At 38.5% G+C, this 22996-nt stretch overlaps 1 protein-coding gene across 1 annotated transcript; it reads left to right on the top strand.

Moving 5' to 3' along the window:
* Positions 1-6222: 6222 nt before the first annotated feature.
* cdcp2 (CUB domain containing protein 2) lies at positions 6223-21990 on the top strand. The gene is made up of 6 exons (XM_087990238.1): positions 6223-6403; positions 10737-11084; positions 14065-14406; positions 16674-17027; positions 17508-17686; positions 20048-21990. Exons 1-6 carry the CDS (start codon positions 6223-6225, stop codon positions 20366-20368), a joined length of 1725 nt encoding a protein of 574 aa, XP_087846364.1. The 3' UTR covers positions 20369-21990.
* Positions 21991-22996: the final 1006 nt, after the last annotated feature.

The following is a 22996-nucleotide window of genomic DNA, read 5'->3' as shown; positions in this document are numbered from 1 at the left end:
ACATCCCTCTTGTTCTTGTTTCTTTTACAAGTAGAAACAACTTTTCCCTATCTACTCTGACTGAACTGTTCATGATTTTGAAAGCCTCATTCAGATCTCCTTTCAACTGCCTTTTCTTCTGGAAGAACAGTTCTTGCAGAGATATAGATTGATATGCACAATCCACAAATAGATAGGCAAAGGCAGCAAATCCAACCAAAGAAACATTAGTAGGCAAAACTGCCACTTTCCTTAACCCAAATGAATCTCAAAACCAAGAAATCAGCTGTAATCCATATTGCTAAAGCATGCCAAGAAGCTGTAATATATAAGTGTTCTCTTGCAACTAAAATGCACAGTAACTTCATAAAAATATGTGTAGTTAGACTTAAAAAAAATGACCTAAACCATGAGGTTTGTTTTCAGGTTTGAACTGTTAGCAGTTGCAGCTAGTCCAAATCTATATATATGTGTGTGTGTATATATATATAATATATCTTATTTTAGGATGTTTCACTAATTGGTAGTGACAGTTGATATGAGTATCCGCTTTCCAGTAATCCATGTATTGGCATTTGATTGCTTCACACAGCAGGATAAATGACCATGGCAAAATTACTGGAACTCAGAAGAGAAGCATTTTTCTGCTGATTGCCAGAAGGTGATCTGCTCACTCTACATTATACTTTGTTACACAGTCCTCTGACTGGTTGTAGGCTGTTAGTCATTCCTGACTTATTGACATTGATTTTCCTGAAAATAGTTATCATTGAATAACCTTCAAATTAAACACACACACACACACACGTTGGGAGTGGCAGGCATTTTAGTTCTGTTATTCAGCAAATCTGTTGCTTTGAACACCAACCTTGCAATCTAGGCAGCAACAGAATACCATCACGGGATAAAGTATGGCAGATTTTGCCTTTCCAGAATAGGGATGTTCATTAAAAGCAGCACAGCCAATGATCTCATTTGTCCTTACCACAGTTGTTAGGCTGCATTCCCATTGTACATTATAGATAGAAGTATGCAAATCAACTATTTTCAGTAGACTTACATAGACAAAGGAAAGAACTATACAACTGCTTATAACCAATTTTACCTACAGCAGGATTAAAAGGAAACTGTTTACTTCTATATCCTATATCTATGCTGGATCCAGTGATGTGCATTAAACTTATCAGGCATATTTATGAAGCACATTCAGTGACGAATATACTTTGGAAAAGCATCTTTATTTTTTCACACAGAGCTTGCTACCCCTTTCAAATACATTCCCCTCTCCTTCTAGCTGGCCTTTCTTTAGATATGTTTGAATATGTTTTAGTCAACATGTTTGGATATTTTATGACATAGCTCCATTATGCATGAGACTTGAACCCAGATCCAGAAGTAGGGACATTACCATTGTACTCCAAGACCATTATAACTTCTAATCCTCTTATGGCAAAAAACGCCAAAACCAAAATTGAACCGAATTAAGGTAATTATAAATTAGAATTTAAATAAAACAGGTTGGACGTTAAATAACACACCTCTGGAACATGTAGGAATTGCACCTTTTGAGCTAGAAGGTGCCACTACCATTGTGCCAAAAAACACCAGTTTTATACATATTAGTACTTCTAGAAATTTACATTTTAATAGATATTTTTGATTCAGCCTGTTCAAAGATGATATGACAGGGTTGTGGAGCATGTGAAATGAACCCAGGCCTTTTGGTTCAGAGGTAGGACATTACCACTGTGCCACAAAAGCCCTCTTTTATATATTTTAATACGCTATGGTAACTTACATTCTAATACAAGCTAACTAATGAATTCCCAACACCTGTGGATTTGTAACCTTTTGCTCCTGGATATTTAGAATGGTATTAACAGAACTAGATACTAACAGTGTGATGGATATGTTACAGGCCTAGCAATTCTGAGGTTATGAGTATCATTCCTATCATGGCACACTGTGGAACTGAATTCTGTAAAGCTGGAAATTTGTGGGCTGGCATTATAAAAGTTGTCATTATATGGAGTTTGTTAGCGGTAAATGTAGGGGAATGGGTCTGGGTGGGTGCGCTTCGGCGGGTCGGTGTGGACTTGTTGGGCTGAAGGGCCTGTTTCCACACTGTAAGTAATCTAATCTAATGTAATTCAATCTAATGTAAGTTATTTCTATCAGTCTGCCTTGTGCATAACTCCAGTCCCACATAGAAATTGAAAAATGAAAATGCATTATAATTCACCTAGTTCATCTTCCACAATCCTAATAGTAGCAAAATACAATAATGAAGGAAATTTTGACTAATTATAGCAATCAAGCTCTATTAATTAGTCTACAATGGACCCAGACAGGAGTTGAGGAAAACCTCTACTGGTAGAAAGCATTGGGAACTCAATATCACCTGTTCCTTCTAAAGTATACTGTCTACCATATGTCACATCTCAAGTTAGTCATATAATATATCCCAAAATATTACTCAAAACATAGATCCATCTAAATTGCATTGAATTAATCAGCAGTATCTGTTTCCACTGCGTCCTTAGGGGCCCTTTTCCATAAATATATCACTCACATACTAAAAAGCCTTCCTATTGATTCATTTTGAAATTACTTCCCCATCTCTTTCAATACAGTTTGTGTCCTGTATTTCTACTATTTTGGACACAATGAAACAATTCATCATGGTCTAATTTACCCAGTCTCTTCAGAATCCTAAAAGCAGCAATGATATCACCTCAATTAGGAATATGTAGTGAATATGTTTCTGTGCTATTAAAGTACAATGGACTCTAATTTTTCTCCAAGCTATTATAGTTCCCTATATTCCAAAATCTTCCTATACACACTATCGGATGGATGCATCGTACAGATTGGAGTACTGAAACCGCGTCTCTATAATTGTTCAAAAGTTACAAATGCCACCATTACAGCCCTGAACCTTCTCCAATGATAAGGATAAGCATTGTGAAAGCCAGAGAGCTGAAACCAAAATTAAATGGCAGCCTTGGTTGCATTTATATTTGTTACTATCTGTACTGAATGCAAGGAATAGACTCATCTTTCAAGGTCATGTTCTCTGCCTGGAGAAGATTGACCAGCATCCCATTTTCTATCATGCTACTATATCTGAAGGCAGTGCTAAAATGTACATGCAGTGTAAACAAGAGGACAAGAAGGAAATACATGCTAAAAAAGATCTTTTCCTTGTACAGTTTCTTTACTAGATCAGTGATTGTGAACAAATGTAAGTTCAAATCTCAGAGGGGAGAAGGTTAAGGAGGTGGTCAACAGAGGTATTCAAAAATTTAACAATTTTGACAATGTAAATAAAATGAAATTCATCACTGGCAAAGAGGTTAGTAATCAAATGACACCTGTAATTTGCAAAAGAATCTGGGTTGACCTGATTAGAGGTTTATCAAGAAGGTGAAGACCAAAGGTCTTTCCCTAGGTTAGGGCTTCAAAATTAGAGGGCATAATTTTAAGGTGAAAGGGGAACATTTAAAAAGGGACCTGAGGGGCAACCTTTTCATACAGTGGGTGGTTCATATGTGGAATGAACTGCCAGAGGAAGTGGTAAATGCAAGTACAATTACAACATTTAAAAGACATTTGGACAGGTACATGAATAGGAGCGTTTTAGAGGGATATGGGCCGGGTTTAGTTTAATTTGGGAAACCATGTTCAGCATGGATGAGTTGGACCAAAGTATATGTTTCTGTGCTGTGTGACTCACTGACATGAGGAAAGGTTCCTTATTGTAGCAAGTTTCTGTGACCTAGAATGTATTGCCTGCCAATATGGTGGAAGCAGATTCTGCAATAACATTCAGAAAGGAGTTGAATAAATGTTTGAAGAAAGTGAAACACTTGCACTGCTGTAGGGAAAAGGGTAGGAGAGTAGAACTACCAAAGTACCAGCCCAGGCTAATGGGTTTGCTTCAGTACTCCATAATACTGTAATATTATGACAGTGAACAGCTGTAGTATTGTTAACCTCAGAAGAGTTTTTATCCTTAGTGAACAAACTAGAAGTTTGATAATGATGGCAGTCGTAGTTCTCTGTGATTCTGAATTTCTGGCAAGGACTCTCCTCACAGTTATTTGCTGCATTACAGGCACTGTTAGTGAAAATTAAACAGGCAGCCATTCTTTGAAATTAGCTGTTTAATTAATGATCCTGAAAATGTTAGATATTTTGTTTGTTACCTTGAGATTCCTGGTAATTTAGCTATTCTCTAAAGCTAAAGGCTGCTTGACTTTCATCCCTCATGGTGGTATATAAGTAGCCTTTGTGTGTTGGCAGGGGAGTTGTTGTCAAGTAGGATATGTAGCTTCCCATTGGCCAATATCTTAACTAATCATTATGGTAGGTGGTTGTGACATCTGCTAGACTTCAGCAAGTGCCACATGTTAACATAGGCCCAATCTGGCAAATGTAATTACTAAATTTCGTTTCTGGGATGTGTTAATAAATCCTGATATCTCAACTTAATGGGAATGTGAGAAATACCATCATAGAAGATGCTTCAGCTGGACCTAATGATTTGAACTATTATCTCAGAAACTGTATTATGAATTAATCCTCGTAAGCGAACTTTAATTTTATGTTGTCTTTTTAATATAAATTACACTAAAATTTATCCATAGACCAATTGTCAGTAACTCTAAAGTGTGACATCCTTAATATCTTTAGTATACACTGATTCATGTTGAAGTTTTGTCTGCCATCTTGCCATCTACTCACTAGATTGATTTCTTTGAATCTTCACACATGGTTGTTCTTATAGAACAGGCACTAAATTAGGGCAGATACAAACTTTGACGGTGTTCTATTCTTCAAATCATTCAGAATACGAGTTAGAGTGGGCCCTGTGCTGTTACCTTCGGCAATGTTTAGCAGGGGCAGCACGGTGGCTCAGTGGTTAGCACTGCTGCCTCACAGCGCCAAGGACCCGGGTTCATTTCCCGCCTCTGGCAACTGTCTGTGTGGAGTTTGCACATTCTCCCTGTGTCTGCATGGGTTTCCTCCGGGTGCTTCGGTTTCCTCCCACAGTCCAAAGATGTGCAGATTAGGTGAATTGACCATGCTAAATTGCCCGTAGCATTAGGTGGATTAGTCAGGGATAAATATAGGGGGGGTGGTTTTCTCTTCGGAGGGTCAGTGTGGACTTGTTGGGCCGAAGGGCCTGTTTCCACACTGTAGATAATCTAATCTAATATATACCATATAAACCTGCCCTTTACCAATTATGTTAGACTATACCATGTCAACTGCTATCCTGAAAACAATGTGGATAACACATCTTTGTGCACTCCTCAAGTAACTTAAAAAGTAACACAAAAAAACAAATTGTTGGAGAAACTCAGCAGGTCTGGCAGCATGTGTGGAGAGAAAACAGAGTTGATGTTTCAAATCCAATGACCCTTCTTCTGAAGTGATAGCAGGTAGGAAAAGGTGGTATGTATGCTGATGACAGGGAGTGGGGGAAAAATGAATGAGTGGATAGGTAGAGAGGAATCCCAGAGATTGAGACAAAAAATGGTCAGACAAAGCAAGTGATTGAGATAGTAAGGAAGAAAAGAAGATAAGTTATAATGGGGATGAGTGAGTGAAAATGAGTTGGGGAAAGTGGGTTGGCTGTGCTGAGTTTAATTATTTTAGAACACGAATACCTTCTTACATTACTCACCCCCAACCCCCAGGTTCTATTGTATGCTTTCAATGCAACTAACCCATTCTCACACAATCATAGCCCTATTATTGCCATTCTGGCTTTTCTTTTTCTTGAATTAAATAATTCAGATGCTGGACATCTGAAATACACAAAAACAGAAATTGCTGGAGAAACTCAGCTTGTTTGGTGGCATCTGTGAAGAGAAAACAGAGTTAACATTTTCTTTACACTTTTGTTTGAATTTGTCAAAGTTTGGTTACCTTCAGCCTCTCAACATTTTTGATAATGCCTTTCTATCTGCTCTCTCCCTCATGCTATTTCCCAACTCAGTCATTTCACCCGACTTTCAAAATTAAAACACGTTCCAAATGATAACATGGTAAATCTGCCTCTTCTATATTCTCTGAATACTGGAGAGAATTTTAACCCCCCAAAACAGATATGTTTGGGTCAAATGTAAGGCTGAAGTGTTAAAAATCTAAATCCTGACCCCCAACTTTCCTCCAATCCACCCACTTACAGTTTTATGATGGGAATGGTTGCATTCTTCTCCAGACAGCTTGAAAATGTTCTCCTCAGATGATCTGAGGAGCCTTGTGTCTGTCACCACCTTGGGTCCCCCACCACCACCAGCCAGTTTTGACCCTCTAGACCCAGTGTGTACTTCCTGCAGTGAGAGAAAGGAAGGGGTGAATATGATGGAAGTAATTGAAGGAGTCCTTAATGGTAGTACGAGCAGTACAGGTGGTGAGATTAGATTAGATTCCTTACAGTGTTGAAACAGGCCCTTTGGCCCAACAAGTCCATACCGACCCTCCGAAGAGTAACCCACCCAGACCCATTTCCCTCTGACTAATGCACCTAACACTATGGGCAATTTAGCATGGCCAATTCACCCGACCTGCACATTTTTGGACTGTGGGAGGAGACCGGAGCACCCAGGGGAAACCCACGCAGACACGGGGAGAATGTGCAAACTCCACACAGATAGAGGCCAGAATCGAACCTGGGACCCTAGTGTTGTGAGGCAGCAGTGCTAACCACTGAGCCCTAATGTCCTGAGTGAGTGAAATACAGAGGTGAGGAAGGTTTAGTAGTTTGGGAGGATGGGATGGGTGAGAGTATTGTATGATTATGATGTATGCAATAGTGAGAGTTGTAGTCATGAATCTTGGTAAGAGGCATGCGTAGTGGCTGAGTTAGAGTGACTGGTGGCCTGTGTGTGTGAGATAGCATAGAGTAAATGGAAAGTAAATGCAGATTGGAAAAGATCTTTCACCTTCATCAAATCACTATAGTATAGAAGCAGACCATACCAACCCTACAAAGAGCATCTCACTCAGACCCACCCCCATAACGCTGCATTTCCCATGGCTAATCAACCAACTTACACATCCCTGGATACTATGGGCAATTTAGCATGGCCAATCGACATAGCCTGCACATTTTGGACTGGGAGGAAAAGAAAGCACCCAGAGAAAACTCCACAGACAGAAGGAGAATGTGCTAACTCCATTCATAAAGTCATCTGAGGCTGGAATCAAACACAGGTCCCTGGAGCTGTGAGGGAGCAGTGTTAAATACTGAGCCATCATGTTACTCTGGGCACAACTTTGTCAAAGACGGCTATCTTGGTCCAGATTGGCTTGATAAGGTGGTATGACTGTCTTTGACGGTCTGCTCTCCTCTTCACCAACCCATCCACCTACACTTCCATTAATATCCAAAGTCTCACACTGCTTGCTTGAACTCAGTGTATCATCAGATTAACAAAATCATTGGCCAGATGTATCATACTCTTATATTTTAGTGCAACAATGTATAATTGATTTGAGGAGCAGCAAAACAACCCCGACTTCCCACTATCTGACATAAAGTCTGGTCAAAACATGAACAGTTAAAAAAATGAGACAGATTGTAATAACATTTAAAATATGCACATTCATTTTATCAATATATTTGTTATTTATCTATATTGGGGAAATTGCAGTGTACCATTTTATTCCACTTATATGGAATAGAGAATATAGAGTGATTAAAACTAGGTTAATAAGGAGTCATTTTATCATTAATGATTAGAGGATAAAGAAGACTTCATCCTTTCCTCATACAACAGCTGGAAGGGACAAGTGGTATTATGAGGAAAATTGGGCAGGCTTGACTTGCATCCGCTAAAATTTAAAAGAGTAAAACACAAGTTGATTGAAACAGATAAGATCCTCAGGCATCTTGACAGGGTAGATGTTGAATGGAGTTTTCCACTTGTCGGAGAATCTAGAACTAGTAACTGTCACTGTTTTACAAAAAAAAGGATCATCAAATTAAGACAGAAATGGAGAAAACCTTTCTTCACAGAGGGTGTTCAGTCTTTGCAACTCCCTTTGTTAAAAGGCAATGGAAGCAGAGTCGTTGAATATATTTCAAATAGAGGTAGATAGATTTTTGATAAGCAAGAAGGTGGAGACTTATCAGGATTCGAAAGTAATCAGATTGGCCATGGTGTTAGTGAATGGCTGAATAGGCCTGAGGGGATAATGCACCATGGGCACCAGCTGTTGACTGGGACCATGTCTAAGTAGCTATTCTTCATGTTTGAGCTTAGATATCGAGTGTTGGCAAGTGTTCAACTATGAAGATCCTCATTGCTGTGTCTGATAATATAGTTTCCTGAATACTAACACATGCATACTTTTTGGGGTTACCCAGACTGATAAGGTGAAGTTATTGCCACAATAGAAGAAAATTCAATTGAATATTGCAAAGATTTTCAAAAATCGTTATTCAAAATGCACAAGTGAATATTTGATTTAAAAGAGAAGTTATGACGAAGAGAAGTCGGAGATAGAGTGGGGTCTCGTTGACCTGATGTCAATGCATTTCTAATTACAGTCATTAAACCTATAAGTCATTTTGGGACTTTTGTACTTGCCAATTTTGAACTGGTCCAGCACCTGTTAAATTAATCAATTTTGAATGTTAATTATAACTATTTCCATAAAGTATTTAATGAAGCTAGGATTATCCTTAAACTTACAAGAGAAAATTTATGACTTGAGTAAATTAAATATTTATGACATTGTTCCAAAGATTGTACAACAAGTTGTATAGTGCAGTGTGGAGGCTGAGGACAGTGGGCCTAGTTTATTAATATTTAATGAAAGGAACCAGAGATGGATCAAGTTACTAATGCAGACTACAAGTGAATTATTAATGCCACTATTAATTCTACAACCATTGTGTATTACTTCATATGTTGCTGTAAAGAATTATATAATTTTGCCTTTCTAGTTTGGGTTTTTAGTTGTCTTTATATGTTCAGCGATGCACAATTGTGTAGTGCAATTTGCCACGGGTGTCTTGCTATTGTGGATTATCTGTAGAGTCACAGCCAGACCAGGTAAAACATACGTTGCCTGTGTGTTTGAAATTGTTATATATAGATTCCTCGGGTTTCAAAAGATAAAATGCTATCTTTCCTGCCTTGATGTTAAGAGATTATTTTCAAACTTGATAAGAAAAAAGTGTGATTGAAGTTGATTTCCAGTGAACTGAGGGCTAATGGAGACAAAAGTACAAATTTCAGACAATACATACTGACTATCCAGGTTATGATGTTCACTGCTTTGTCAAAACAGTAATTTTAAAACATGTAATTTTGATGAAAATGAAAATCTGGTGATTTTCAATCTATTGTTGAGTTTTATGTCTTTGTCCTTTCTGAAACAATGTACTTGGTTGGCCTTGAATGGCAATTTAAAAATAAAGTTCTTTCTTATGTCCAATTGGAAGATAACAGTCTCATAGCTGAGATCAGGTAACTCAACATAGGCTAATAGTATTATTGCAATAGGAGTACAGAAGTAGTGAATTCTTGCTTCAATTGTATAGAAGCTTGGTTCGACTACACCGGGACTGCTGTGTGCAGTTTGTATCTCCTTACCTCAGGCAAGATATTATTATCATATAGGGAGCGAAGTGAAATTCAACAGGCTTGTTTCAGGGATTGCGGAAATGTGCTCTGAAGAGAGATTGGGTAAACTGGACCTGTATTATCTAATATTTTGATGAACGAGTGGTGATCTCTTGGAAATCTACAATTTATATAAAGAGATAGATTAGATTAGAGATTAGATTCCCTACAGTATGGAAACAGACCCTCTGAAGAGTGACCCACTCAGACCCTTTCCTCATATTTACCCCTGACTAATGCACCTCACACTATGGAAAATATAGCATGGCCAATTCACCTAACCTGCACATTTTTGGATTGTGGGAGGAAACCGGAGCACCCAGAGGAAACCCACGCAGACACAGGGAGAATGTCAAAACTCCACACAGACAGTTGCCCAAAGCTGGAATCGAACCTGGGTCCCTGGTGCTGTGAGGCAGCAGTGCTGCCCTATTAGATTCTCTAATAGATGTAGGAAACAAAAATAAATTGCTGGCAAAATTTAGTATTGATGATAAATCACTAGACTTGCTTGAAACGTTAACTCAATTTTCTCCCCATGAATCCATTCAGACCATCTGAGTTTCACAAGCAATTTCTGTTTTTGTTTCAAAACTCCATCATCCATAGTTCTTTGTTTTATTTTAGATGCAGGAAAGATGGTTCCCTTGGTCAGGGAGATTGGAACCAAGGGGCACAATTTAAAAGTGAGGGGGAATGCCATTTAAATTTGAGATGAGAATTTGTCTTATGCAGAAAAGTGTGAATCTTTGAAGTTCTGTACCCTGGCTGTGGATGCTTAGAATGAGTATGTTGGATGTTTAATATTTAACTGAGTATGTATTTTTGATAGATTTCTGATTACCCGTGGCATAAATGGTTATGGGGATAGTGTGGCTACGTGTCCAATCAGCCATGGCTTAAGTGGCTGATAGGCTGAACAGCCTATTCCTGTTTCTTTAAAAGGGATGAAATCCGCAGCCTTCCTAAATGGCTCATTATCACACCAACTGCTACATTGTGTCTTGAACTATTAAACTTTTGTCCATAGTTGTGAAACAATGAACATTCTTAAAGCATTAATGCAAATGTTACAGAAAAGCGTTTTTTTTTTGCTTTCTTTTCCATTAGGAGTTAAATGTGGCGGCATTCTATCAGCAGCGAATGGGAATTTCTCCAGCCCTAACTTCCCAGGATATTATCCATATGACACTAAATGTACATGGCTCATTGTTGTTACAGAGGGCTCCTCAATTTTGCTCAACTTCCAGTATTTTGACCTTGAATTTCACACTTATTGTGAATATGATTACATTAAAATCTATAATGGAATGCCTGAGGATGAGGGAAATCTTCTGGGCACATTTTGTGGAAAAGTCTTCCCTCCCCACTTCACGTCTTCTTGGCATGTGATGTCAATCATTTTCCGCTCAGATAAACATGTTGTCAGCCATGGATTCTCTGCTTCATACCGCAAAGGTTTGATTAATCTGTATCCCATTTTATAAAGTTTACTTTTAAAATTTAATCGAATGCTTAATTGATGAACAATTATTGACTTTGATACAATGTGATGTAATTGAATTCTGATTTTGCTGGGTGGTGCTTTAACAGAAAACATTGGAGCAATAATGGCTTAGAATTTCCTGTTAAATTAATAGCATTTGACTTATACACACTATTATTCATGTATACATTGGATGAGGAAGAGGAATGTGGAATGACAAATCATCATAGGTTACTTGTCAATTTGTTCTACCCTTCTGTTGCCTTCCTAAAAACGCCTTCTCATTTTTAATCTCCACTTGAATTTCATTAAAATGATGGACTTGCATTATACTCGCCCATTAATCTTGATATACTAAGTTAAGTCTGAGAATCTTGTAGCACAGTAAAGATGTTCCTACATCTGAGCTACAGGGCTCAGGTTGAAGTCCCACTGCTCCAGAGCGGTGTCATAATATGTCTGAACAGGTTGATTTAAAATTACTGTATCTACAAAGTTGGCATATAATTAATAATGTAATTAATCTTTTAAGAACTTGATAATTAAGAATGACTTAACAATCAGTCTCTTTTGCCAAAAAGTGAACAGTCAAAAGTAGTCAGTTTTAATCTCTCAGGTTCTGAATTACTACAGATGATTTTAAAATGTTAAATTTTATGTTTTTTTTCTTGTGTTTTCTTTGTCTCTCTTGTTTCTCCTTTCAAGCATACTTTTAGTTTTGGACAGAATTTTACAGGATCACGCTGGCAATTCACGCTAACTCACTCCCCCATTGTAAGACCTCCTCAAATACTAGGTCTTGGATCCTGGATTTAGAAGCAGAAAGTGAGGACTGCAGATGCTGGAGATCAGAGCTGAAAAATGGCTTATGCCCGAAGAAGGGCTTTTGCCCGAAACATTGATTCTCCTGCTCCTTTGATGCTGCCTGACCTGCTGCGCTTTTCCAGCAATACATTTTTCAGTCCTGGATTTAGAATCCAGGAACAACTCATAGTCCCAGCCCTGGCCACTGCTGTCACTGGCACTTCTGGAGTTATGGAATAAATCTGATGGTTGACAGTACTCTGAAGTGGGTCTTCAGCCTGAGTGAGGGACAGATGCCCATACTCAAGCAAAAGGCCCATCTCCAGCCAATGAATGTTCCTCATGGTGGTGAGTGGGAAACTTTGCCATCTGAAAAATCCTGTCCTTTATTTCTCTTTCTCAACTTGATTTGGCATTGAATTCACCCTGTTTAATTCCTTCTCTATCTCAATTCCTTTTCTGTTTATTTCTTTATCCCTAAATCTCTTTGGTTAATGAATGAGATGTTAATCCTGTCATTCATCAAGGTCTACTTGTCAGCTTATACTTGCAATGTCAATGTGAGCAGAAATTGTTTTGAGCTGAAGGATGCAGAAATAAATCTTGCAGAGCATACCATCAGTTGTCTTATGAACAAAGGTGAGGAAGACTAGACTTGCATCAGCTGGAGATAAGAAGAGTAAGAGGTGACAGAAAAAATATGGAGGAGATGTTTCTTCTTAACACTGCTTAAAAGTAAGAGATTGCCCTATTAGAACAGAAATTAGGCAACATATATTTCTCATAGATGGTCATGAGTCTTTGGAACTCTCTTCATGTAAAGGTAGTGGAAACCAAGTCTTTGAATATTTTGAGGCTGATGTATTTAGAGTCTTAGTTAAAAATGAATAATTTCAAATTAATTACTCACATAAAAAATAGAATTCTAACACATCCCAATGTTGAAAAGACTGCCTGAAAGAAAGCCTAAGGTAAAAAACAAAATAATAACAAATTGGAACGAGTAATAGTTTTGTTCAAATAATTACTTATTGTATTATCTATCCTGCCTTAGTTTATCAGTTTCTAAAACTCTTATCCATGCCTGTGTTACCTTCGAGCTCAATTATGCCAATGATCTCCTAGCCAGTCTCCCATCTTGCATCCTCTGTAATTTTTAGCTCATCCAAAATTTTTGCTGCCTTTATCTCAACTCTCACTAAATCCTCTATATTCATGTGCTAATTGATCTATATTGGCTTCCAGTTCAGCAATGCTTCAATTTAAAAATTTTAATTCTTGTTTTCAAATCGTGCCACTTCCTTCTTACTTCTATTATATCCTCCAGCCCAAAAACCGCTTAGATTTCTGAACTTCTCCAATTACAGTCTCTTGAGTATCCCCAATTTTAATTACTACTCTTTGGTGCTTGCACATTCAATTGTCTCAACAAGAAGTAGCTTGTCCCTCTCCTCTGAAATGTTACTTAAAACCCACCTCTTTCACCAAACATTTGGTCAACTATCATGATATTTCCTTGCACAGCTCAGTGACATATTCTGTTGGATAATCACTAATATTCAAGGCCTTCGGATATTTCACAATATTACTGTTGATACATAAATGCAAGTTGTTATTGCTTGATAACCTTCCCACACAGACACAGATCTTGTGTTTTTCAGTCAAAGTCTTTAAACACTACAGTGTGATTGACACTAGAATCAGTAATATTGGACTCTTCGAAAAAGCAATACATTAACTGGGTGTTGTAAGTGAGAGTCAATATAGGAGGAAGCCAAGGATCTGATGGGGTAGCGAGGGTCCAATAAAAATGAATGAAATTCTGAATAACAGATGAAGTTAGCTGTCTCAAACATGCTACTTTGCTAGAATATATCCACAAGTTGTAGGTTGGTACAATTTCATGCATGCTTCCTCCTGTTTTTGGTCAGTCCTTCGCCCAATAGCGAGTAGAAGTGAAAATCAATTTGATGTTGTATACCTCTCAGAAAATGGCAAAATGGGAGCATTGGAGCAGCATTAAGATTTTGACGAAATGTGTGGGAAATGACTTACATAAGGGAAACATATATTTATTAAATAATTTGAAAAGCAAGGGCATCAAACCTTTCAATTTAAACTGAAGTTTCAAATCAAGCTTTTTTTCAGATATATGTGGGGGAGTGCTAACAGGTCTGTCTGGAGTGCTGTCTAGCCCTGAGTACCCAGATAATTACCCCAATAATGCAGAATGTCACTGGATTATTCGAGTCTCCAATCAATCAGTGGTCAATCTGATCTTCTATGACTTTCACCTGGAAAACAATGAGGACTGTAGCTTTGACTACGTTGCCTTATTTGATGGATCCAGCATGAAAGACAGACACTGGGGTCACTATTGTGGTGGATCAAAGCCTCCGGACATTATTTCCAGCAGCAGTGAACTCCTGGTTGTCTTTAAATCAGATTTCAATATTGGTGCAAAGGGCTTCAAAGCATTTTACTTTTCAGGTAAGATATGTAACCAAGTTTCAATAAAAGATAGTATAAGTTGACATTGTTCTGAAAAAAAAACCATCTACTTTTTTAATGACAGCCTTTTCAGATTTTCCTTGTGTTTACCAGTTTCATCAACCAGCCTGATTAAGTTCGAAATTATTCCCCATTGGAAGTCATAATCTTTGACTATAGAAATATTATTACATTTTTGTTCAATAATGTTAACTATTCTTTGATACTCAATTGATCATTCATAATATGTGGTCTATGTCAAACAAGAAGATGTGCTTTTAACATTGTGTCTTTAATTTAGTAACATGTACAATAGTGAGTGCTGATCCCTTGACATTTGGATGTGCTGTTCCCATCAGGACTACCCAGACTAAATTCAGGAATGGGAATTTCTTTCTTTAGCTTAAAAAACTGTGGCTAATTTTGACTACCTCAGTCAAAATCTGCAGATAGAAAGAAAAATAAAGACAGACTTGAGTTGATGGAGTTTTTTTTTGAACCATTGGATGTTATAAAGCATTTTACAGCTAACTAAGTACTTTTGAACTGTCACTGTTATAATGCAAGAAACAAAGCAGGCAATATGCACTCACTAAACTGTCACAATATCAGTATCCTAATGAACAGATAATCTGTTTTTTGTGGTGTTGAATGAGACATAAATATTAGCCATGACAACAGGGATACCGCTCCTGCTCTCCTTGATTATACTACTTTGGAATCTTTTATATTCCAAAACAGGCTGATGGAGTCTCAGGTTGAAGGATCTAAAAGACAGACATCTGGTCTCTTAGATTAGTGTTATTAAATAACACACTATACAATACATTTACAATAGGCTTAATTATAAAATTGAACTAGGAGGGATAAGTAAAATAGCAAACATTTGGATACCAGAGTAAATACTCAAATATTGCTGAAAAGATAAAGGAAGTTGAAGATTTTGTCTTGCCTATGACACAAGAAGCCAAGCTTAGAAAGGTAACATCAATTTACACAGCATGAGAAGAGGATACTGATTAATTGAGCAGTGTTAACATGGAGATGCAGCAGGAACTGTTAACTACTAGTCCTAGCTAGTTTATTAAAATTAGACCAGGTAGACTATGATTGGATAAAGTATTGTTATGGAGAATGCAGCAGAAACTGGCAGTCACCATAATTCTTTCCTCAGTGAAAAGGTGAAATGTATGAACAAATTGTCTTGGCCTGCAAAGAACAGGATCCTGTGTGTGAATATATGTACATTCAAACATGTACAATTGAATCCTACTTGGAGCCTAACTAATAATCTTAAATTGATTTCCAGTGTAATTTCAAGCACACCCAATAATGATATGACCACAGTGTAAGCTTAGTGTTGAAATAGGGCACGTCAAAATAATCCTGTGTGATAATGGTTATCATGATCAAATCATTGTTTGATATATTTCAAAATCAAGATTGTTGAAATGCTGCCTTTTCCAGCTCTGAAAGGTGTCCAATCTGGCTCAAATTAACCTGAGGACAGAAGGTATCCCAAACATTTGAGCAACAGATGAAGTTACCTGTCTCAAGCATGCTACTTTGCTAGAGGATATCAACAAGTGTGGATATAAGCTCCACTAATGCAATGCAGATCTGGCAGTCTGGACTCTCAAAGTCCCTACATGTATGTTCTAACAAAATTTTCAGGATTTCTCTCCAGCTTAGTGGACTGATAGAACTATGATCAGTTGTAGGAAGAGGGTTAGTGTGTGATGGGTAAAGAATGGGATAGATGGCCTTCTACTCAGTTGAGTGCCACAGGCCTGTGCAAAGTTATGCTCTTGTCTACTTGTCCCATGCTAATTTGGTTACCTCTGTCATTGCAGACTCTATAAGAGTCAGTATAGGAGGAAGCCAAGTATCTGAGGAGGCAGCGGGGGTCCAATAGAGATGAATGAAATCTTGGTTTCACTACTGGAATCTGAGGAATTTTGAGACTATGTTAGGACAGATAATTGACTGCACCAATCTGTGATTTGTTACCCATAGGGTGACATCAGGAGTTCTGGAAATGTTACATTTCCAGTCTTTAACATTCCCTTGATTTGAGGAATGCAAAGCTTATCAACCAACATAGCCAACTTGAAAAACAATTTCTTCACATTCACAGATTCATGATGAATCACTGTCAATTCTAGGCAGAAGCCATTTTGTTTAGTAATTAACTTTACAAATGCCCAGTTATTTGTAATCATATTTTTAAGAGCTAATATTGATACTTTGTGTCTCATTTTTCCCAGGTGAATGTCAGCAAATATTCACGGCCATTAAAGGGAATTTCTCTAGCCCACGCTATCCAAACATTTACCCGAATAACATCAACTGTCACTGGACAATCCAGCAACCTCTTGGTTACAGGATTAATGTTCACGTAAATGATTTTGAGTTGGAGGACAGGGATAGCCTGACAGACGCCTGTGACTATGATTTTCTTGCAGTTTTTGATGGAGAAAGTGAGACTGATACATTGCTAGGGAAATGGTGTGGTCGGAACTCACCCTCTTCACTCCTGTCCAATGGGAACCGACTTTTATTTGTGTTATCTGCTGATAGGAATACAGCCTCTCGTGGCTTCCATGTATCATACAATGGTGGTAAGTAGAGGGCTCATCATGGCAAGGAGTTATTGGATGTGTGGAATCTGGGTGGTAATTTATCCAATGAGATATCTAATGGACAAAGGTAGCATCATTGGTGGGAATGGTAGTTTCAGTTATGGACTAACACTTCTGATAGAATAGCATATCAACTCTAAGTTAGAAGACTTTGGGTAGAAGTTCCACTCCTGAGACTCGAGTACAAAATTTAAGACTGACACTCCATTGTGACATATGAAAACCCATTATATAGAGGCTCCATTATCTGCTGTTCCAATCTAACTACCAGCATCATCAATATTGATAATTCGGAGCAGGCAATTTGCCAACTGACTCACAAACCGAGTATCACACTGGAAAGTGTATTTGCCACTGAGTCAACAGGTGCTGTACAGCATTCTGTGAATTATTCTGTGTAATCAATGCAGCCAGAACTATTGAGGTTTAACTAAGCTTTACTTATTTTATTTGTTTCAGTCGTTCCCATGAACATCAGCTGCACGAGAACAGATTTCCAGATTCAGATTGCTGTACAGGCTGTTCCTTTACTCAGTCGAAGCAACATTTATCTAGGAAACCAGGGCTGTACTGCCCAGGCTTTTGGCTCTGCATACAAGATAATCTCACGATTTGATGCATGTGGAACAAAGACCCAGGTACTTGGATGTTTGCTGAATGATTGCACAATGTACAGCACTATTTGCAACTCCTCAGATACTGAAGCAGTTCATGTTTAAATGCAACCAGATCTAGACAGTATGCAAGCTTGGACTAACAAGTGTCAAGTGACATTTAGCGTCATAGAATCATACAACATGGAACAGATCCTTCAGTCCAACTTGTTTATGCCAACCAGACATCCCAATCTGACATCCCATTTGCCAGCATTTGACCCATATCTCTTTAAACCTTCCCTTTTCATATACCAATTCAGATGCTTTTTAAATGTTGTAATTGTACCCACTTCTACCAGTTCCTCTGCAGCTTGTTCCATACACACACAGACCTCTGCATGTAAAGGTTACACCTCAGGTCCTTTTTTAAATATTTCCCCTCTCACCTTAAACCAATGCCCTCTAGTTTTGGACTCCCTTACCCTAAGAAAAAGACCTTGACTAATCACCTTATCTATACCCCTCATGAATGTGCATCACACAAATGCCAGGGAATGATCATCTCCAATAAGATACAATCTAATTACCGATCCTTGACACTCAATGGCGTTACCATCACTGAGTTCCTTACTATCAATATCCTGGAGGTTGCCATTGACCAGAAACTCAACTGGGCTCGCTATATAATCACAGTGGCTTCAAGAGCAGAACAGAGGCTAGGAATACTGTGGCGAATAACTCACCTCCTGACTGCCCAAAGACTGACCACCATCTACAAAGCACAATTCAAAAGTATGATAGAATATTCCCCATTTGCCTGGGTGAGTTCATGCTGACCAGATATCCCAGTATGACCTACTCCCATTTGCCAACATTAGGCCCTATCCCTCAAACTATTCCTATTCATATACCATCCAGGTATATGAATTTTAAATGTTCCAAAAGCTCCAACAATACTCAAGAAGCTTCGGGGTGTAAGTTTGCTCACTGAGCTGGTAGATTTGTTCTCAGATGTTTTGTCACCATGCTACGTAACATCATCAGTGAGCCTGCAATGAAACCTTGGTATTCTGTTCCGCTTGATAGTTATCTGTCTTGATCTGTTGTGGTGGGTGATACCATTTCCTGTTCTGTTTCTGAGAGGTTGCTAAATGGGGTCCAAATCGATATGTTTGTTAATGGATTTCCAGTTTGAATGCCAGGCCTCGAGGAACTCCCGCGTGTATCTTTGTTTAGCCTGTCTCAACATGGATGTATTGTCCCAGTTGAACTGGTGTCCCTCTTCATCTGTGTGTATGGATACCAGTGATAGTTGGTCATGTCTTTTGGTGGGTAGTTGGTTCTCATGTATCCTGGTAGCTAGCTTCCTGCCCGTTTGTCCAAAGTAGTGTTTGGTGCAGTCCTTGCAGAGTATTTGGTATATAATGTTCGTTCTGTTGGTTGTTGGTATGGGTCCTTTAAATTCATCAGGAGCTGTTTCAATGTGATCTTCAAAGACATCTCTGAAATGAAGACCAGACTACTCCAGCCCCTAGGTATCATGATGAAGGGCTTTTGCCTGAAACGTCGATTTTCCTGCACCTCGGATGCTGCCTGAACTGCTGTGCTTTTCCAGCACCACTCTAATCTAGAACCTAGGTATCATGGTACACTACAAACCTGCCAACACACTGAGACAGCAGCTGATGAATTTAGAGGACCCCATACCAACAACCAGGAGAACAAACATCATATACAAAATACCCTGCAAGGACTGCACCAAACATTACATTGGACAAATGGGCAGGAAGTTAGCCATCAGGATACATGAGTGCCAACTAGCCACCAAAACTAGCCACTGGTATCCATACACACAGATTAAGAGGGACACCAGTTCGATGGGACAATACATCCATCCTGGGACAGGCTAAACAAAGACATGCACAGGAATTCCTAGAAGCCTGGTATTCAACTCTGAACTCCATTAACAAACACACAGGTTCCTGAAGAAGGGCTTATGCCCGAAACGTCGATTCTCCTGTTCCCTGGATGCTGCCTGACCTGCTGCGCTTTTCCAGCAACACATTTCCAACACAGATTTGTACCCCATTTACCAACCTCTCAAGGAAGAACCAGAAATGATATCACTTACCACAACAAACTGAAACAGATAAATATCAAGCCGGACAGAACAGCAAGGCTTCACTGGAGGCTCACTGATGATGTTACCTGGCATGGTGACAAAATGTCTGTCTGAGAACAAATCTACCAGTTCAGTAAGCAAATTTACAACCTAATCCACCCTGAGCTACAAATCTTCTCCAAATTCCCAAACACAAGAAGCTTGTTTCTTTGTCTCTATGTCTTTCAGAGTTAATCCATGTGCAATAGACATTACTAATCTGTTTTCTCTTGCCTTTGCAGAGAAGAGGAAATGTCACCATCTTTGTGAATATTTTGTACATAAAGGTTTCTAATGGAACACGGGAAGATAGCCAGGAATATGAAGTGCAATGCGACCTCAAGAGAAAAGCAGCTTCGTATGACATCATTACAGATACAGAACTGTATCAGCTCCAACAGCAAGCTGTCAATCTTGAGGATTCCAACTCTGATGAGTTGAAGGTGGTAGATGGATCAGACCTTTCCAGAATGCAAGATACCAGTGACATTGTCTTCATTGGTATTTGTGTTTTGGCTGGAATTCTCATGTTGATTGCTATCATAGGGCTGGTCCTGCTATAAGGACATGAGATAATTGTATGTTTCCAGTTGTAATGGTGTATTAATCAGTTTGGAGACCTGGCTTTTTGGAGGGTGGCCATTTTGTAAAGTCTTTTTTAATGCCTCATTAGCAGGAAACTCGGTGCAGCGATAAATCCCAGTTTCTGTGAAATTAACCCTAAAGAGCAGTTAATATTCGAAACAGTGACTTCTCCATCTCTGAATGCTGCCTAACTTGCTGTGTTCTTCCAGCCCCCTATTTGTCTACTTTGGATTGCAGCATCTGCAGTTTTTTTGTCTCTGTGAAATTCTTGTTGTGTTAATTTTCCTATTATAGGTTAGTGCAGCTAATCATGTTTGTGCTGGTTCTTTCAAAGCACAAGCCATTTAGTCCCACTCCTAGTTCTTTCCCTATTTCCCTGCAATTTCTTTTAAAGTATTTATCAAATTCCTTCCTGAAAGCTATTGTGTTCCATCACCCTATTAAGCGGTACAATTCCAAATTCAAAGTACTCATTTTGTTAATAAAAAGGTTTTTCCTCATGTTGCCCCAGTTCTTTTCATCATCTTAAATCTGTGACCGCTGGTTATTGTCATTTCCATGTTTGGAAAAAGTTTATCTTTACTTCCTCTATTTACTCTAATTTTCTACATTGGATGTAGCTTGTCTTAAATGAACCTGTCAAGGAAATACACACATCATAAAAAGTGATGTTATTTGGGGAAGGTGCACTTTTTGAACAGCACTGTTCTCGTACAATCATGTGATAGTCACATTCTCAGTGAGGCCAATATACTCAATAATATCTTGAGCTGGGGCCATAGAATATCAGAATTAAACTTGTGATATGATCACACTAAATTGCTGAATAGATTTTTAAAAGATCTGATATTGGGGGCATTAATAGTATTAACTTAATACAGGTGAAATAATTGTTTGTAAATAGATGGTGCTAAAAGAAAAAAATGACCTTTATTCCGCTAACAATTAGACTGTTAAAATATTTTTATACAAATACAAGTAATATTAGAAATAAATTGATTGAGTTACTGCTCTATGCATCATTAGAGAATCTAAATATTGGACATTTTAAGAATATGGCAAAACATTGATGAAGTTAAATAGCTGACAAGGAAATAGAGATAAGTATCACGGCACAATCAATGGTAACAGAAGTAACGATTAGAGCAGTTTAGAGAACAATGGGAAGGAAAATCATTGATAATTACAGAAGTAATGATAAAGTTTTTTGAATGACTATTTAGGACTTCTTAGTATTACTGACAGACACTTCAGGACAAAATGGATTGGAATTTCAGCTGTGGCAAAGGTGTTCAATGATTATTTTACGTCAGTTCACATTCCTCTGGATGTTATCCAACAATCAGATGTGACTTGCATTGTAAACGAAAATTGATAGTTTTACAATAGAGAGGAAGATATCTCAAAATAAAGCATCTTAAATAAATGACATGGGAACTGACTTGAAAGAGCCTTGACCTTATCCTTAACAGCTTATTGGGTTCTGGGATCATTCTCTCAGTTTGGAAAGATGCTGGTGTGGTGCTGATTTTGGAATATGAAAATATAAAGTTGTAAGTCAGAGACAAGAAACACCAGGTTCATAAAACCTGGCATGGATTAGAAATTATTTCCATTCATATAGGCAGAAAATTGTAGTTTAATGTACATAAATATGTTTGGAAGTTGGTTATCAGGGGTGTCCTGCAGGAATTATTTAAGAGGGACTGTAAAGACAAGCCAGGGAACTATAGACTGGTGAGCCTGACCTCGGTGGTGGGCAAGTTGTTGGAGGGAATCCTGAGGGACAGGATATACATGTATTTGGAAAGGGAAGGACTGATTCGGCATAGTCAACATGGCTTTGTGCGTGGGAGATCATGTCTCACAAACTTGATTGAGTTTTTTGAAGAAGTAACAAAGAAGATTGATGAGGGCAGAGCAGTAGATATGATCTATATGGACTTCAGTAAGGCGTTCAACAAGGTTCCCCATGGGAGACTGATTAGCAAGGTTAGATCTCATGGAATACAGGGAGGACTAGCCATTTGGATACAGAACTGGCTCAAAGGTAGAAGACAGAGGGTGGTGGTGGCAGGTTGTTTTTCAGACTGGAGGCCTATGCCCAGTGGAGTGCCACAAGGATCAGTGCTGGGCCTTCTACTTTTTGTCATTTACATAAATGATTTGGATGTGAGCATAAGAGGTACAGTTAATAAATTTGCAGATGATACCAGAATTGGAGGTGTAGTGGACAACGAAGAGGGTTACCTCAGATTACAACAGGATCTTGACCACATGGGCCAATGGGCTGAGAAGTGGCAGATGGAGTTTATTTCAGATAATGGCGAGGTGCTGCATTTTGGGAAAGCAAATCTTAGCAGGACTTATACACTTAATGCTAAGGTCCTAGGGAGTGTTGCTGAACAAAGAGACCTTGGAGTGCAGGTTCATAGCTCCTTGAAAGTGGAGTCGCAGTTAGATAGGATAGTGAAGAAGGCGTTTGGTATGCTTTCCTTTATTGGTCAGAGTGTTGAGTACAGGAGTTGGGAGGTCATGTTGCGGTTGTACAGGACATTGGTTAGGCCACTGTTGGAATACTGCGCAATTCTGATCTCCTTCCTATC

The sequence above is a fragment of the Chiloscyllium plagiosum genome, unplaced genomic scaffold (assembly GCF_037043375.1).
Source record: "Chiloscyllium plagiosum isolate Xiang-an unplaced genomic scaffold, Cpla_swu_hap1 HiC_scaffold_9, whole genome shotgun sequence".
Lineage (NCBI taxonomy): Eukaryota > Metazoa > Chordata > Chondrichthyes > Orectolobiformes > Hemiscylliidae > Chiloscyllium > Chiloscyllium plagiosum.
The sequence above is the reverse complement of the archived record's forward strand: the minus strand, read 5'-3'. Positions and strand labels throughout refer to the sequence as shown.